Source organism: Chroicocephalus ridibundus, chromosome 5 (assembly GCF_963924245.1).
Source record: "Chroicocephalus ridibundus chromosome 5, bChrRid1.1, whole genome shotgun sequence".
Taxonomy (NCBI): domain Eukaryota; kingdom Metazoa; phylum Chordata; class Aves; order Charadriiformes; family Laridae; genus Chroicocephalus; species Chroicocephalus ridibundus.
The window spans coordinates 70,999,806-71,018,079 of NC_086288.1; the positions used below are offsets into that span (position 1 = coordinate 70,999,806).

At 38.6% G+C, this 18,274-nt stretch overlaps 1 protein-coding gene across 2 annotated transcripts; it reads left to right on the forward strand.

Moving 5' to 3' along the window:
• Positions 1–397: 397 nt before the first annotated feature.
• On the forward strand, positions 398–17,321 carry OCIAD1 (OCIA domain containing 1). 2 transcript variants are annotated; one of them, XM_063336103.1, is made up of 8 exons: positions 398–526; positions 1,319–1,403; positions 6,129–6,182; positions 6,639–6,686; positions 10,131–10,260; positions 12,331–12,539; positions 13,935–14,084; positions 16,892–17,321. In XM_063336103.1, the coding sequence occupies exons 1-8, from the start codon at positions 413–415 to the stop codon at positions 16,927–16,929; spliced, it is 828 nt and encodes a 275-aa protein (XP_063192173.1). In that variant the 5' UTR covers positions 398–412; the 3' UTR covers positions 16,930–17,321. The 2 variants fall into 2 exon arrangements, with proteins under 2 accessions (XP_063192173.1, XP_063192174.1); XM_063336104.1 differs by having other exon boundaries at positions 440–508.
• The last annotated feature ends 953 nt before the right edge of the window (positions 17,322–18,274 follow it).

Consider the following 18,274-nt stretch of genomic DNA (forward strand, 5'->3'; position numbering starts at 1 on the left):
TCTGAAGCAGCGCCTGCTCTCAAACACCCTAAGAGGGTGGCGTTCTTTAGTCAGGCAGGAAACAAGATAAAGCGCAGGAAGGAAACACTCTCGATCGAAATTAACGCTCCGCACCTCAGCTGCTAACCCTAAGCCCTTCCACCGCCCCAATAACCACACAGCTCTTGGCTCACAGACCGCCCCCCACCTCACCTCACTGCCGCCATTTTGCCAGCACCCCGAGGCACTCAAGGCCTACCCCACGGCCCCCCAACCGGGTTTACCACACAGGGCAAGGCTGTGGAAGGCGGATGGGGGGTTTAAGGAGCAAAGGAAGCCCCGAAAGGGGGCCTCGCGGCCTAACATATCACGGGGGGGAGGAGGCGGGACCGGGCGCCCCCTCCCCCCGCCTCGGCGGTGTGCGCTTCCGCGCATGCGCAACGTCACGTCCACTTCCGGGTCAGCCATCGCTCTTCACTGCCCTCCCCGCCCCGCCATGGAGGCCGGGCAGGGTCCTGGCGGCGGGGAGGTGGGTGACCCCTCCGAGGTATTTGTTGTTGGTTCAGTTTGGTTCGGTTCGGTTCGGCTCGGCTCGGCTGGGGTGGGTGTGGAGGACACAGCCGCCAGAATTCTGTGGGGAAACCTCCCCCCCATGATGGGGTTTCGGGTGGGTGGGTGGGGGGGGTCTTGTTTTTGCTGTGGAGGTGGCTGGGCCTCCACAGGCCAGAGGGGAAAGGGGATTCCTGTCAGCATTTCGCCCGCCCCGGTGCGGGGATGGTGCCCTTGAGGGCTTTCCGGTAGCTTTTCGTGCGGGCTTTTCCGCGTTGTCCTCGGTGCTGGCGTCCTTCTGCCGGTCGTCGGCATGGCCTGGTGTCTCCTTTGGCAACAGCAGAGGGTCATGCACCTCTGGGTAGAAAAAACGCCTCCCCTGCTGCAAAAACACTCAGTATACGCGTGTAAATGGACAACACGTGTCATTAAAACCCTGACGAATATTCTAAACGAGGTTTTAATGAGCTGTCAAAATTCATCAGTTTGGAAAGCTGGTTGCAAGCAGCAAAGCAGGCTTTTTTTTCTGAAGAAAAGAGGAGCGGATGGAGTTGGGGTTTGAGCATGCACAAAATATTTTCTGCTGTCGTGTTTTGTAGAAGCACTGGATTTTTTAAAACTATATATTTTGTGTGACACTCCTTGATGAAAGGCACTGGTTCCTTAAGTATAGCTATGTGAAAGTATAGGCACTAGAAGGTGTGAAAGTTAAACAAAGTTTTTAATTGAAAAATCCTCCTAAACCTTTCTTTTTTGCTCATTCTTTTCTAATTTATTTCTCTAATGAAAGAGGGAAGTCCCTAAGCCTTATGTGCCTACAGAGGAGGAAAGAAGACTCCTCAAGGAATGCGCTGAAGAGAGTGCCCGGTACAGAGGTAAGTTCAGTTTGCTGGTAAATTTCGCTTGCTTTTCTTCCACCCTTAGTTTTTGTTGTTATCTGAGGTATTAAGGAAGGAAAGCTTGGGTCACTATATCACAAGGGTTCATTAACAAGCTTCACAAGATCTAAAATTGTGTCCCAGTAGACGTTGATCTGTGTAGGATTTACAATTGCAGGACAGGAATTTTGTAAAAGGTGCAACATATTTTTAATGTTTATGCTTTATAACAAGATCCCTTCATATTTTAAATTAATATTGTTATTAAAAGTCTGAAAATATATATAATTAATGGAGTCTCTAGTTTATTTATATATCTGATTTTTTTGTTGTTATTTCTATATTTTTATTTTCAATTTTTGTTGTTATCTTTAGAACGCAAGAATAAAATAGTTCACTGTAGAACCATTACTTTCCATCTTTATGAAGAGCTGTGAAGAGAACAATGTATGAGTAGTCACTCAGCTCAATTTTTGGAGAAACTTTCTGTGTCTGTACATTGCCAGACATTTGGGGTTTTTTCCCTGTAAAGAAAAGCCAGGATTCTCAAACATGATTCTGTAGTTAGTAATGGTTTCTGTACTACAGCTAGTATACAGGAATAATAAACTTGCATTGTTTTCATAGAATACTATGTGTCTTACCTTAATTTATTTGAAATATCAAGGTTATGTTGGTTTTGGGTTTTTTTCACAAAACATTGAAAATTGGTGGCATTACTACTTAACATTGTTTTTGTAATCCAAAGGTTCAAGACATACCTGGTTTTTATACACCTGGTCAAGAGGTTTGACCAAGCCTTCTGATGTGATTGTTACCCGCTATTTTATTGCACCCTAGTAGATTACTCCTGAGGCTGATAGGTGGCTTTGCAGAAACAAGGGCAGATGAAGAATTTAGTAACTGATTTGCTAAATTTAGCACAGTGAGGCTCTCATTTCTCCTGGCAGCCAGGGGCAACTTCTAAGGCATTGTGATTTTGAATTAATCGTTCAAAGTTCTGTTTTATTATCTTTCTCCATTGCTTTGGCATTCTTGTCTTTTATTCGAATACCTGGAAACTTTTGCTAAAATCTAGCAATTACATTTTTATAAGTGAAAAGAGTCAGGTTCATTAGTAGTAAGCTGACAATTGGTTATGGCTTATTGATAATCTCTCCCCTGGAAGACAAGAGGGGAGGGAGTTGTTTGTTCTTGAGGTTTGTTGTGAGTTGTGGATTGGCAATGTAACTTACTGCCCCGTGCATCTTTATACAGAGGCTGAAGAAATAACATGAAGGTATTGTTGAGAAGCCCCAAATTAGTTTCTTCGGTATTTTCATTTTAGGGAGCTACAACAGTAATTGAGAGACTTTTTTTCAGGAGTTGTGTGCTGTGCTGTTCTCTCAGTGGGAGAGCCTAAAGCCTGTCGCTGTTTTCTAGGTCTCCTGTCTTTGTTTCATTGTTCTGCGTTACATGTACCTGGATTGTTGTATTTGCTGTATTAAATACATATTGTTTGAATGCCCCTTTGCAAGAGGTGTGGGCTGCCTGCGTATCAGTTCGTGTTTTTCACAGGTGTTACTGTGCATTCGTGTACTGAGGTGGATTGAGAACTGGCTGAAGGCAGAGCTCAGAGGGTTGTGATCAGTGGTGCAGGGTCCAGTTGGAGACCTGTAACTAGCAGTGTTCCCCAGGGGTCAGTACTGGGTCTGGTTCAACATCTTCATCAATGACCTGGATGAGGGGACAGAGTGTACCCTCAGCAAGTTTGCTGATGACACAAAACTAGGAGGGGTGGCTGACAGAAGAAGGCTGTGCTGCCATTCAGAGAGACGTGGACAGGCTGGAGAGTTGGGTGGAGAGGAGCCTAATGAAGTTCAACAAGGGCAAGTGTAGGGTCCTGCCCCTGGGGAGGAATAACCCCATGCACTGATACAGGCTAGGAGTTGACCTGCTGGAAAGCAGCTCTGTAGAGAGGGACCTGGGAGTCCTGGTACAAAAAGTTGGCCATGAGCCAGCAGTGTGCCCTTGTGGCCAAGAAGGCAAATGGTCTCCTGGGGTGCATTAAAAAGCATGGCCAGCAGGTCGAGGGAAGTCATCCTCCCCCTCTACTCTGCCCTGGTGTGGCCACATTTGGAGTACTGTGTCCAGTTCTGGCCCCCCTGGTTCAAGAAAGGCAGGAAACCACTGGAGAGAGTCCAGCAGGGGGCTACAAAGATGATCAAGGGAGTGGAGCACCTCTTTTATGAGGAAGGGCTGAGGGACCTGGGTTTGTTTATCCTGGAGAAGAGAAGACTGAGAGGGATCTCATCAATATCTAAAGGGCGGGTGTCAAGAGTATGGGGCCAGACTCTTCTCAGTGGGGCCCACTGACAGGGCAAGGGGCAACAGGCACAAACTGGACCACAGGAAATTCCATCTCAATGTGAGGAAAAACTTTACTTTGACGGTGCCAGAGCACTGGAACATGCTGCCCAGAGGTGGTGGAGTCTCCTCTGGAGATATTCAAAACTCGCCTGGATGCCTTCCTGTCCAGCCTGCTCTAGGTGACCCTGCTTTGGCAGAGGAATTGGGCTAGATGATCTCCAAAGGTCCCTTCCAACCCCAACCATTCTGTGATTCTGTGTATTTTCCACTTGTTTATTCAAATTTCAAGCTGTAATCAATTTTTACCCGTTCTTTCAAGCCCTCTCTGTTTTGCAGTAGTTTCAATTGACAACTTCTATTTCAGAAATGCTTGCTAGTCATTTTATAATTCAGTTTAATCTATATTTCACTGGGTTTACTAATATTTAATCACATTATAGTATAATATAAATTCTAATTCTGTAAAAATTCACATTGCAATCTACAATTTTATCCTTTCCCCTTCGTCTTGCTAAGAAAACCAAACCAGAATGATATGACTTTTTTCCCCATAAAACCATTTTGACTAGGGTACATTACATTATGTGCTGTTGATATATCAGCCTTCCATTATTTTTCCTAGGTTTTTTTTTATTTTGTTCCTGAAGCAGAAAAAGTAATTTTGCCCATAGCAGTGAAAAGCACTGATATTTTCTGACTTACTAAGCTGCTTTTGTTTTATTTCTGCACCTGAATAATTATTCATGTTAATTTTTTTGTATGAACCCAATTTTAATTTACCTATTATTCTTTTAATTTCTAGTTATCATTTTAGGTCATTTATATGCTCACATGCTAGCAGCTGTTTCCACTAAAGTGCATAACCTGACTTTGATGTCCGGAATATTTGTTTTGGACCTCTAAGTCATTTCAAATCTCTAAGGGTTAGACTGAAGTCCTCTGTAATAAGTTCTTTAGGATTTGTATTTTTAAACTTCATGGTTTTTTTCCTGTTATAATTTACCTTCAAATCTCCACTCCCATTCTATATTTAGAAAATCTAGAAGTCTAAATTTTGGGAAAAATCTAGACCTAGAATCTCTAAAAACATCAGGGAGATTGGAAGATTTTATTCTCTATTTTGAAACATTACCGGAATCTTGCTTGTGAACCAAGAAGCCAATACTTTTTCTTAAAAGTGACATCCAGTCATAATTACCCTAAAATGCTGGTTGGACCTGCTAGTTTTAACCTGACAGAATTTGTGAAGGAATAAACCCTCAGTTTGCAAAGTATATTTCAATATTGTGCTGTCCAAATTCTACAAAGTAACATTTGTCTTTAAATATGAACTTAATTATCAGATTGTGTGGATTCAAAACACTATAAACATCAAGTGCAGTTGCAAAAATTTCTCCTCTAGGTAAATTTAAAGTCATTGAGCCTTTTTGAAGCATCTACATTTTCAGACTTGCTTAAAATGTAATTTCATTACAACACATCTAACTGTTTAATGTAATTAACTGTAGCCTTCTGTCGTGTTTGTTATTTCAGTGTCACTGTATCTTGTGTAGGTGTCGTGGTTTTTATGGATAGTTTCGAAGTTAATCTTCCCAATTCATAATGACTATTGCTTGAAGTAAGCATTCCTGTTGGTTTTTTGCCATCTTCAAATGTTTCCTGTCACCTGGACACTTCCAATATGATGAAACCCCATGTGAACTATGAATCTGATTGCGATAGGCAGGAATGTTCTCCCATAGTTGTTGTCTTCTCTGCATTCCTGACCCTACCCCTGAGTCCTATAGTTTGATCCATAAGCTACAGAAAATGCTGCCCTGTTCCTTAATTTGCTGGTGAATAAAACAGGTTACCTAATTTTAATCAATTTAATTTGTATCTTTATAAGAGTTAGACTTTTTCCCAAGTTCTTATGTTAAAACAAAATCAAGACTTTTGGTTATCAACAAAATTTTAGAGGTGCCAGCCTCTGTGTAACTGCCTCCCATCCTGAAGATCTGTGTGTGCTTCTCTGGTTTCAAGTTCTGCACCACCTTGATGCTGTAGCCAGAGCTGGAATCTTCTCCTTAGAGCTTTATCCTGCCTGCCATTGGCTTTTGTAGTTTTGGGAGCGTGAAGTCTAATGAAGACAGGATGACTTGTTAACCAGAACTGTTAGTAGGTCTAACCAGAACTGTTGTAGTAGGTCTTAAAATCTGGAATTGAGAAAGTTTCATAATGAATAGATGTAGTTTGCTAATTATATATATACTTATATTCTTATACAGATGAGCTTAGTAAGGCCTAGCAACTCTCGTTTTATTGCGTGTTTTGCTAAATGTGGTTGAAAATACTGATAATCATATTTTAAACAACTTTTCTTCTTCTTCACAGCTTTTCCTTTGGCTGCAGCGAGCATGCTTGCTACTAGTTTCTTAATTAGAAGAGGTAAAGCGTAAACATACTTTGGGTTAATTTGGATTTGCTCAGATGAAATATGTTTCTGCTGTTAATAAAGTTACTATAATAGTATAATGTCTAAACTACTTGTAATTACAAGTTTAGACTCCTCAGCTACATGACTTACAGTTCCTAAAACTAAAGAAGGAGCAAAACTTTAAAATCAAATTAATGTTCATTTTATGTTGTTCGACAAATGCAATATGTCAGTGATTATGAAACAATATATTCTATAGTGTGTAGTAATAGTGTGTGATATGATTAAAGAGGTAATTCTTAGATCTTTATAGTTTTATGGGGAATTCAGATGCTAGGGGTTTTTTAAATTTTCTTCAACATTAAGTGTAAAAGAGTAACCTGCTACCTACAAACATAACTACAGTTGATGTCTTTCAGCTTAATTCTTGATAACTTAGTAATAATTACTTTGATCCTCATTTTCAGGTGTCCTAAGAGACAGCTCAAGATTTGGCTCTTTTACCAAAGTTGCGTGTAAGTAAAAGTTACATATAATTTCGGCTCGTATTCATGCCTTCGGTTATGGAGTCTGTTAAGCAGATGTAATGATGTAATTCCTATGAGACCAGCTGGCTGATTCACTGTCACTCCACTGTGTGCTTACATTGGTACAGCTGTGTCTGAAGATAGAAGTAAATTATCTGATATGTCCAATTAATAAGTTTCACCTTCCTGCACTTAATTCTATTGGTCAGCAACTTTTTAGCTGTGTTTCTTAACTACAGCATCTCATGCTGTAAGAACGTGCTCAACATCAAGAGGTAGAGCTTTTCGTTTATTCACCATCTTCGAATTCGTGCAGCACGTTTTGGACAAGTTTTGTCTATAGGCTTTCCATAAAATTGTAAGATTTGAAATGTGCTTGGCGAGTGTAATGTAAGAATTTAAGATAAAAGCGTTGTAAATAAATCCTGTACAAGCTTAGTCTAAATTACTTTGCCAGAGTACACCCACCCCTCCCTTCCTAATTTGAAGGTCTTTATTCATGCATCTCACTTGTCCCATTCAGGCTATTTTAGTGCCTTTTTTTCCTGGACATTATGTATGTACAATTGTAGGAAAACAGCAATTTCTTGTGAATGATATTGGATTAAGTGTAATCAAAAATAAATTAATGAATTAACCTTTTAAATGTAATACATGACAGTAAAACAGGAAGTTGCCATCTTGCCAATCTGCCCAGATACAGCCAGTTACTCTCACAGTTTATTTCAATGGGAAGAGGGTAAAACCCATGATTTGTGGTGAAGGAAGTGTTGTTTAAGTAGATAAATGAATGCGAGAGACTAGGGCTGCCATTTGTTTATGCTAAATTCTACTTGCTTTCTTTGAATGCCAAACAATTTATAACACAAACGTTTCTAATAAATAATAGAATTACTATTTCCCCGATACCTCCCCCTAGACGTTTTCAGTTAAGGGCTATATTCCTCCTGTTTAATTGTTTTGAAATCAAGGGGAAGAATAAGGAGCAGCTGGACTGGACCCACTATTCTTAACGTTAAGATTATAAGCTAAAATACTTGTGGCTTCTCGTTGTACACCGGTAGGCATGTGGACTTTGATTTTATACCAAAAAAATCTGTTTTGGTTGTTTTTCAGTAGGTAACTTTGTGTGATTTATGTGCATTTTAAATACGGGGATTTTTCTGGGACATAGTTGGAGTGGAAAGTGCCTGAGTTAAGCAGTTCTTGTTTCATCCTCATATTGTTTAGGTCAGGTGCCCCTACTGTCTGCAGGATCTTCCTGAAAACTATTGCCAGGGACATAGTTTACAGGTCCAAATTATGTCTCATAATTTAACTGTACATTCCTCTTGCAGTGAAATCTGATTAAAGGAAGCAGTGCAGTTGTGTTTGGTTTGTCTTTTTTTCCCCCCCTCCATGAGTTCTGAGAGAAGAGCATATGCAATTCCAGGCACGGCTGCTAGCTCATAGCTAGCGGATGTTAAACAACAGTAAGACAGTTCAAGATGGTTCTTGCTTTTCTAGCATCACTGATCTGGGCATGCTGCTTCTGCATCTAGTGATTACAATAGTCTGTCTTCAGTAATGGCGTATGTCCCTTGTGGTTGTTAGATTCTTTTTATGAAGAATATCTATGATCAATTACAGTAATGGGTCTTCTATATCTAACTAACATAGTTGAGTCAGGTCTTTTTTTAGTCTCTGTCGTGCATTTTTCCTTGCTTTGACCCTCTTAGTTTTATCTGGAAGTTGAGAGGTGTTTCATTTTCTAGATAGGAATTTTCAGGTTCCAGGATGTTCTTCTGCCTATAGGAATTACTCATAACTTTTCTCAGTAGCCTGCTAGGCGCTCTGACAACTTAATGGAACTTCAAGTTAGTTGTGACTGATGCACTAAATTGACAGCATCCCCTTCAACATGCTATAGAGCTATTGGTCCTCTATTCCTCTTTGGCAAAGAAGGGTAAGATCTGTATGTCCTACTTTGTGTTAGCCTGCAGTGGGACCTGGCCTCTTTCACAAATATGAAGAAGCAGAGAGCAACAGTATCTAATTTACTGTGCTAACTTCAAAAATGTGGATCGTCTGGCTGATAGTTCTGTAAGGGAAACTAAATATTTTAGCCAATGATTACTTTGGGTGAAACATCTTCCAGAGAGATGCTTCCACTTTTCTTGACTGGAAGGCCTCAAGGAAATGAAACTCTCTCTGTAATTTATGCCAAAGATTCATCACCTTTGCTGCTTAGCTTTAGTTTGCTAAATGTTTACTTTGAATTCTTGTCGAGCCATTTTTCCTTTTAGGGGCTTGGAATTTTTCCCTTTGTGTATATTTTTAGCATCTGAGGTGTCTTACAATTTTTTTGACCTGGTAAACCCTTAATTTCTCATCTGTAAACTTTGCTCATAGTTGTGGCTGTTCCCTTTTCCCTTGGAAAAGGATTTTTAACGTCCTTTTGAAAATACAGAGATTAGAACAGGAATCACAATTGCAGTACCAGTACATCAGGGAAGGGTAAAATCCCCTTCTATATTGATTCCCAGGCGATGTAATCTAGTGTGAGGACCTCAGAGGATTAATGTTATTGGTAGTTAACTCTTTCCTGACTTAAAGAGGATTGAAAGTCTTTAATCTTTGTATTTAGAAAATACTTGTTGCATATGAAAGAAGGATGTATTCCATTTCTCCTACAAAGTCAACAACAGAACTTCTATTAATTGCCATTGATTCCTTCATGCTCCTTCATACTCTGTTTGACCTACTCATAAAACTTGAAGGAGCCAGTTGGTGGAAATCACCAGTTTTAAGCCCAGAAAGAACTATCGTGATCGTTTATTCTTGTGTCCTGTCTAGCCGATGCAAATAGCTCAGGCGCAAAATTGAAAGCATTTGCCTAGTGATTGCGAGGGTTCAGGTAATTCAGTTGTTTGCCCTCTGGCAACCATATCATAGAATCCTCTTCAGAAGATACTGAGCCTAATCCTAAATTTATTTAGAATTCTCTTCATATTAGTGAAAGCCTTTTCAAGATGTGAATGTTCTGATGGATTAAATTAGCAGAGTTTACTACCTTTGTTTATTCCTGACTGTTTTATCATCTTTGATAGTTAAACTGTTATTTCTGGATCTTGGGAAAAACTGATTGCAATTATTTTCCTTTTTTTGTCACCTTTTATTCATCAAGTACTAGCTGAAATCATCTGATGCTTTTGCCTTGTCTAAACCATTGCTCTATGTCTCTGGTCAGCTGTTGCGTTTGTTTTTAGTACCCTTTGTCTACAAAAGAAGCAGAGAAAGATGATTGCTACATGGTTTTGGTTTAGATCTAAACTCGTTTTTTTTCTCATTTATTCAAGATACTGTATAACTTATTTGAAAGTTATTATTTTAAAACTACGTTGAATGTTATGATTCAGCATATAAACCCACCTTTTTTTCTTTTTAAAAAAGTTGCTGGAATGTGCGGATACTTGGCTGGAAAGATATCCTACTTGCCAATCTGTAGCGAGAAATTTAAGAAACTGAAGGATTCCCCAATAGGAGATGTTCTACGACAAGCTCAGAGACATAGTTCACATAAGTAAGAATTTAATTCTCTTTTAAATTTAAAACTTTTTCTTGAATAGGACACTTTAAACATTAACAGATCAAGGCTACGTTTGCTGCTTTCAAAGACCTTCGGAGCTGCCCTTTCCCTATTTCCTGTATTAGCCCAGATCTGCCGCTTTTGGGAAGTTGTATCTGTATCGGTTGGCCAGCTATAAAACATGCATTTTGAGCTCTTTACATACACCTGATCACTTTGAGGAGCAGAAAAAGAAACATTTTACTTAGCAAAATGTATTCCTTGTAAATTAAGATGTTTTCCTGTGGAATTTACTTACAGTAGTGTGACTGCAGAAGTTGTCTCCTTAGTTTAGAAGTAAACTAAGCTAACTGAAATAAAGTAGTGTTACGTTCTGAAAGTTTTTCCCATAGTTTAGTTTGATTGAAGTAGGAAGAGGGTGGAAATGATTTCAGTGTTTATCAAAGGAAAGAGCTCAGTAAACAATATCAGTGCAGGAAGAAGAATGGCGGTCAAACTTACTGCTGTTTGTTTAAATCCTTTACATCAGTAACAGCATTATGCTGTACATATGAGAAACTCATCAGGTTCTTAAAACTATTTCCTGTTTTGTTCCAAAATGTTTTCTACCTCAAGTGGTTTTTAATTGCAAACTACTTTCGGAATATCTCACTTAAACCCTTGATTCAAACCTAGGAGCATAGTGTTTGGAGAGTGAATAGTAGTCCTGCTATGTATGTGCTAAGACCTGTTAAATCTTTATGAAGGATTTGATTAAATTCTTAAGTACTTTATAAATTCAGATTTATGACAATTTTGTCTGCAAGATTTACCTTTATTCTGAAATGTTTACATTTTTATGGCATCAAATATAATTTCAGGAATTACCACTGAATTAAATGCCATTGACCTTTATGTCCTTTCAACCAATGAAGGGACCAAATGTCCCTTCAATCTTTAATGGCCTGTTCTCTTGTATCTTTAAAATTTTACTTCCTAAGTGATAAATTCTTTTTTTTTTTTTGGTAAGTTCATTCAAATTGCATTTTTGTCCATACATGGTACTCTTTTAAGCCAGCAACAGAAATCATTACATTTTCATGGTCATTATATGTCTACTAGTTGATGCATTTTGGTAATTCTCATTTGCTGTTAAAAATAGGTAGGGAGCTAAAAGATTAGTTCTTTAAAGCTGTGTTTCCATATACTTTAAAAATATAATTGAGGCAATAACATGGCTTAGCTCTGCATGCTCATTGTGAGAATAAAACAAAGACTAATTGCAAATGTTTTTAATATGAAACTAAAAGTTACAGCTAAGCAGAAATTTAAAGTAAAAGAAATGACTAGGCATTCTAGTGGCACCAAGTGGTGTCTTTCTTGATAAAGAGACATCTTGTGTAGAGGTTTGCAGGGCCATTCTGAGTAGGTAGCAAATGCTTTAGAGTATCAGGCATCAGTTTCCAGAATATTCTTTATATGATCTTACCTTTCTGTCTTAAGAGAAAATTTGTTAATGTTTCTGTTGCTGAATTCAGCAACTCAGTAAACCTTCGTGATTTGATTTCCCCAAGATAGCTCTTTATTCTCCTTTTCCTGTGCTATTCAGTACTGATCAATTACAGCAGCTTCTAAGGATGAAGGGTTTTAAATTGTGAAAGCTTCCTAAAAGGCCTTTAGAAATAACTGTAGTTTATGCTACCACTAGTTACCTCCTCACACCCTGTACTATTTGTGTCTGATGCTTTTTTTTCTGTCAGAAGACTCCCTGGGGGGAGGGATTGTCATTTTTTTGTCTTGTAAAGTGCAAAATGCTTTGTCCTTTTGTCTTCTGTTCTGGAGACTTTCAGGTATAAGATGAGTTTCTGGGAGGAAGGGAAGAGTGTTGGGGAAGGGACTACACAGATCTTTGCAATGTAAAGGGCGGGGGGGAACCCACCCCAAACTTGTTTTATGAAGGTAATTCATGTTGGAAATAAACCATTTAAAATAGTATTTTCTTGAACTGCACATAATGTTAGTCTTATATTTCCATTTTTAACTTTAGTATTTCTGTATTTAATATTAATTGTGTTATTTTTCCAGCCGTTCCAGTCGGAAATCTGAATTTTCAGACACGCCTTCTCAGTCATTTACTGAATCTTCTTCTCCAAGAGCTGGATTCCCACTTCCTTCTAGCTATTCAGACGATTATAGTGCAACAGATAGAGCCCTCTCAAGCTATGAACCAGTTCCATTCAGTGCTTCCCTGAATGAATCTTCACCTACAGGAATTACTGATTACACTGTTCAAGGTGTGTTTGGTCTTAATATTTAGCAGTTTGTAGCAAAATGACTCTTGTGTTTCTCTGAGATACTTCTCTTACTAAACTATGTGTTTTCATCCCATACAAATGTACACGGCACAATATAGTGGTTTTGAATGAAACAGCTTGAAGTTCCCAGAGTTGTTTTTACACAGAAGATAAATCTATGTAGTATTTTGTGTTCTAACTGTAACTTAAATTCAGGGTTTTTTCATGTTATGTAGCTCTAATTGCAAGTAGAGATTGTAATTTAATTTACAAGGTTCAATCTGTCGTGAAACTAAAGCTGCAAAAAACTCAGCCTGAAGTTCTTTTTGATTGGAATTAAGATGAACATGCCATCTTTTCACTGCACTAAATAAACGATAGTCTCTACCATTTATCTGCTAGCCTTTCTGAGGTTATTTCATTTTCTGCAGCAGTGGTGCTGTAACTGTATACCACTATAATTCAGTGACCTTAAACTTTTTTTTTTATAATGTGACAAACATTTAAATCTTCTGAGAACTGAATGCATATTGTGTTCTGTCCGGCAACAGCTGATTTTCTCACGGAGAACTGAAATGGTTTTCAAGCACTGTTCTGTGCAGCTGTTCCCCTCCCTCCAGTTTGAGTTCTGACCTCAGCTATTGCAGGGGAAACACGCGATCCTGAATTCAGGTCTCTCTGGTACACAAAGGAGGAAGTTCCTCTCAAATGCAGAGTTTCATACTTTGAATTAGTTTGGGTTTTTTAACTGCTTTATGGAAAAGGTTTTATTTCACAAAAAAAGCCCTCTCATGCAACTCAGTTCTAGTTCTATAAAAGTATCGGATATAAATGTGTCAAGGAAACTGTAATTATGCTTCATCACAAATATCAATAGTTGGTAAACCTTAATTATAGAACCAAGATTCTGGATTTTAAATGTAGATAAAAGGATAAAATGTTTATCAGGTGACATGCGATGGATGTAGTACTAATTCTTTGAAAGCAGAATTTGAAGCCTGAATGCAAACCTTTGAGCTTCACCTAGATTTCTCTTCTGAAATCATAAATATAGCAAATGTATGATTATCATAGGTTTTACATAAAGTGACCAGAAATATTTTATCCATCAGCTGCCATGTGGTTGGTTGGAATTCCATTGGGTAAAATGAAGAAAAGGAGTTAACTGCCGGTCTTCCAAAGCAGTTTGACAAAATGAAAAGGATAAAAGGAGTGGATTAATTAAAGAGTGCATACATTCTCGGTTGCATTTAGAACTGCAGCTGTCATGCTCCTTTTCATTTGGGATTGAGCTGTAATTAACTGGCATTCTAGAACAGGTTGTAGCCAAGTTTTGGGGGGTGATGCCATTTCTAGTATTTTGGTGTTTGATTGGTTGGGGTTTTTTTCTTTCAGATCCTGCTCCAATTCCAGAAGAAAGTCGTAAAAAGAAAGGCATCACATATGAGGAATTAAGGAATAAACACAGAGAGACATATGAGGTAATGCTACCACCAAAGGCAGAAACTCCAAGCAAGTTTTCACAGGAAAAACCAGCTAAGGAAGGTAATATACTGATTTATAGGAATGTATAGTAAATTCAAATATTGGCAGTAATGTTAAAAGTGGCTTAATTCTGCTTACCCTTCAAGCAATTTATTTTTACAGTATCTGCAGTTATCTCATATGTGATGTGATCTACAGTTTCATATTTCACATTACTTTGTTTTTCAAAAATACTGATCTTCCAATAGCAAATTATAACTCCTCTTCTCCAGCCGTATTGCTTGGTGCCAGACTGAAAAATCTCGTAACTTTTGGCTTTTTGAATATATCGAGCGACCTCTTTCAGCCAGAATTCTCTGAGCTCAGAGCTACACTGAAGAGGTTTAGCTTTGGAAGGGGGGTGTACGTTTTAGATAGCATTGTTCTCTCAAAATAGAGCACATGGCCGATGGTTTTGAAGGGGGGGTGTATTTATTTTTATGAATTGTTTCATGTGGAATTAGAGGATTTCTATAGAGGCATTGTTTGTAGAGGTTCATTTTCTACATTAAAACTCAAAGGAAGGAAACAGTATTTGGCAGCAATATTGAGATTTGTTTTCATAGTGAAAAACAAAACTTTACACAGCAAAATAAGAATGCAACATCCTGAAGATTAAGATGCCATTCAGTCAACTCTTTGACTCAATCGATTTTTTGAAAAGGAGACACAGAAGTCATTCATAATTGCTTGCTCTAGGGCTTTTTTATTTAGCGTGGCATCTGTGAAAATGATGTTAGCAAGAGGAACATTTAACACCCTGCTGGAGTAGTCAGCTTGAATCCTTTGGGTTTGTCTGCAGTGCCCAGTCTTGTCAATCACGTTGCAACAAGATTTGTAGGAAGAGTTATCGACTCCTATCAGTCATAACAGGCGGTAATAAGTATAAAAAAGGATATTAATGCAAAAGGTTTGGAAGCAATAATAGTAAGCTTTGGAACAGCGTTGCTTAGGAGCATCAGTCTGTTTTCATGCTTGTGAATTACTTTCTTCAGATAATCTGTCTTTGGACAGATTACAATCAATTATTGGGTAACGATTTAAATCTGTTATTTCAAGGATGAAAGCCTTTTTTTCTCATATCACGTGACTATGCTGAATGAGACATTAAAAAAATATTGAAGCTGTAGTTTCAGATACTTCTAAATTCCATCAGCTGACACTTCATTGATTTACACAACATTTCTTCTTCAAGCTATTTCTTCACAAATTGAAAGCCTGAATGTCACTTGAAAACCACACACAGAAATCTTAGGCAGCATTCTGCAAACCTTGCCATGTTCCATAGCAAATCTTGTGGCTGTGAATTGAGCATTATATATTCATTATTTTATTTTTAGTTATTTGAGGTCTGTAAAAGATCTCTCTAAAACGGTGATCAAATATTGCATTCTGTCTGTTATGTTTCTGTGTTCCGTTTCATGGTTATACTCGGGCTTTGAGAATAGAACTGCACTGAGCAGTGCATGAGTTTGTAAATAAACTTTTAAGAGTATCTCTGTTATTTTTAGGGAAAAAGAGTAAGGAGGGAATACAAAACTTCAGAAATGTTTTACAAGTGGAAGCACATTTAAATCTACGGTTCAGGAATTCTACTGATGTTGCGGGCTAAGATCTGATTTAGCTTCTCGTGTCACACTGGATGTGTTACTTGTCATACGCCCGTTCGTACGTCCCGAGTCGTTACCCCTTGGTTCATCCTCCTATCTCTGTGTCCTAGGAACCAGGCTAGCAAATAGGAGATGGTGGTTTCTGCCCTCTGTTGCAAGGACATAAGGGAAAACAAACCAGTTTTAAGCAGTCCCTAATTTCCATCTGCTGGTGCCTTCTCCCTTCCTTGTAGCCATACAAACATGTGCACCTGCACAGTGATCTGGACTGGACTGAGTTCCAGGGAATGAGCTCAGGCTGCTCAGCTGCCACCGTTAATAGAAATGGGAATCACACTGTACTTTGAGAGAGCTTCTCGTTGTGCTCTCACTGCTATGTCAGCCAGCTTAAAAGAGATTTGTCAGCGTATTATGTTAATTTTGCTGACATCTCACTGAAACAAGGAGCATGCATTCTGCTTTATTCCACTGGTTCTACTGCAGATAAGTATTAATAATCAGTGGGCTTAGTAATTAACCTACAAGTAGATTTATAAAGGGGTGCCTGATGAGTGTCAGCATTCCTACTCGATCATATAGATCCATCCTTTGCCCTGTCAGTGATGGCAGTCACTTACAGACTGCTCATCAGGAGATCTTTTCACTGTCTGGTCGTTGTTCAGTTATGCACGACACACTTCTGAATAAATCCGTTAAGACCAGTACCCTGGCGGGTTTTTTTTCATTCTCTGACTCACTCCTATGCTGAAGGAAGCTGCCAAATAATAACGGCTGAGTAGTTTCCTAGTAGGGATTACTGATTTTGTTTGTTTGTCTTTGAATGTGTTTTTAACTATCCTGAATCCATCCAATTGTGCACGTAACGAGATTATGTAGCCACATTATTTATCGTAACATTCCTTGCCTGTTTCCTCCAATTGTCTTTGTTTCATCCACATGTAACATTTGTTTCAAAGTAATTACAAATTCGGTAGAGCCGGAATTAGCACAGTAGGCCTCTGGACTGAATAATAATTCACGAAAGAATAATGATTAACAAACTTTTCTCCCCATTTATTCAAAAGTAACTTTAAGTAGGTGCCTGTTGTGCTGTGACTGATGCTCTCCCCACTTGCCACTTGAAATGATAATGCATTTCATCCTACTTTTCGGCCTTGTATAAGATAAAGTTTTGTGGTTAAATTGTCATATGTGACTACTTTTTCTTCTTTTCTTTAGTTAAAGTAAATAAATATGGAGATACCTGGGATGAGTAAGAGCTGAATGAAGAACTGAAGAAAATTATCTCCTGTCAGCGAACTTGAACTTCATCTAGATTAGTCACGAGTGTCGGCACCTTTGGTGTGTTCTGCCAGGCACAGCTACTAATAAATGAAGAGAAAATCCTGACTTGCCAGAAGATTAAAGGCGTAATATTTTTTTTTTTAATTTTGCCTAAGTGGCAAGTGAGGCTATTGTGAGGTGTCATGACTATAAAACACTTGTGCTATTGTTTAAAAATGAAAAGGGTAACTAATTATAGCAAAAGATGTATAGCAAAAGGTAAAAATGTATGTAAATAAATGGAATCACATGTATTGGGAAGGGAAAAATATCTGAATCTTCTCAAATTCTCGAGACTTGCATTAAAAGTTACCTGTAGAACTCACCTCTCACTTTGTTTTGTCCGAAAGGGGGATTCTGGAAACCTCAGATTGTTGTCATGCTTGGTTAGTAACGTCTGGAATACCACTGTGAACTATTCCGGGGGAAAAGGGCTGAGGAATGTAACTGGACACCTAAGTGAACATACTTAACTGGTTTTCAAAACTGTGCCAGCTCCATCTTCACACTAATAGTGTGGCCTGTCCACACTATGTCTCTTAAAACAATAATTTCGGAAGAAAATGATTGAATGAAGCGGCAGCTATTTAAAACCGCTATATTTAAGTGCAGAAGGTTAATTAACCCTGACAAACCTTGGTGAAAGTTTGAATGGTGTCTTGACTGTTAACATTAGGTTTTGTGTACTTAGCCTTATTTCTCAGTTTGTGCACGTCATGACAAAAACCCCACATTCATGGAGAAAAGATCTGGATCGACGGACTATTGCTTTATTACTACCTGTAAGAAAAGCGCTACCTTGGCGAAACTACTGAAGAGTATTTCCTAATGTTTGCAGTGTCTGCTCTGTCTCCGTCAAAATGCTGTCGGCAGTAGGGATTCTTGTATTCTAGGGATTCTTGTATTCTCAGCTCTGCTGTTTCATCTCGCGGCGTTGTGTTTAATCGGGGCTTTTGCCTGTAGGTGAGCAAAAACCATGATGAAGTTTATAGCGTAAACGCATTCTTGGTGTCCTTGTTGGAGATGAAAAATAACTTGCCTACCATGATGAAAATGCTCAAAGACCTTATTGATTTCGTGGACTAGCAGCAGAGCAGCATCAATGAGATGAGTATTTTGGGGGGGATACAGAGCAAGCAGCTGAACCGAGGAGGAAAAAAGGGGGGAAGGTGAGAATGCTTGAAAAGCCAAATACTACTTATAGCAATCAAAATAGGAAGATTACTTTCAGAAAAGCTGATCTTCTAAAAAAAGGAATGTGCAAATCAGATAAACTTG

What these genes read in the sequence shown, in the direction of transcription:
- OCIAD1 (XM_063336103.1), top strand. Translation starts at nt 413, where the DNA reads ATGCGCAACGTCACGTCCACTTCCGGGTCAGCCATCGCTCTTCACTGC. An exon ending in AGAGAGTGCCCGGTACAGAG is followed by an intron (nt 1,404 to 6,128) that starts GTAAGTTCAGTT and finishes TCTTCTTCACAG; the next exon opens with CTTTTCCTTTGGCTGCAGCG. An exon ending in CAGAGACATAGTTCACATAA is followed by an intron (nt 10,261 to 12,330) that starts GTAAGAATTTAA and finishes TTATTTTTCCAG; the next exon opens with CCGTTCCAGTCGGAAATCTG.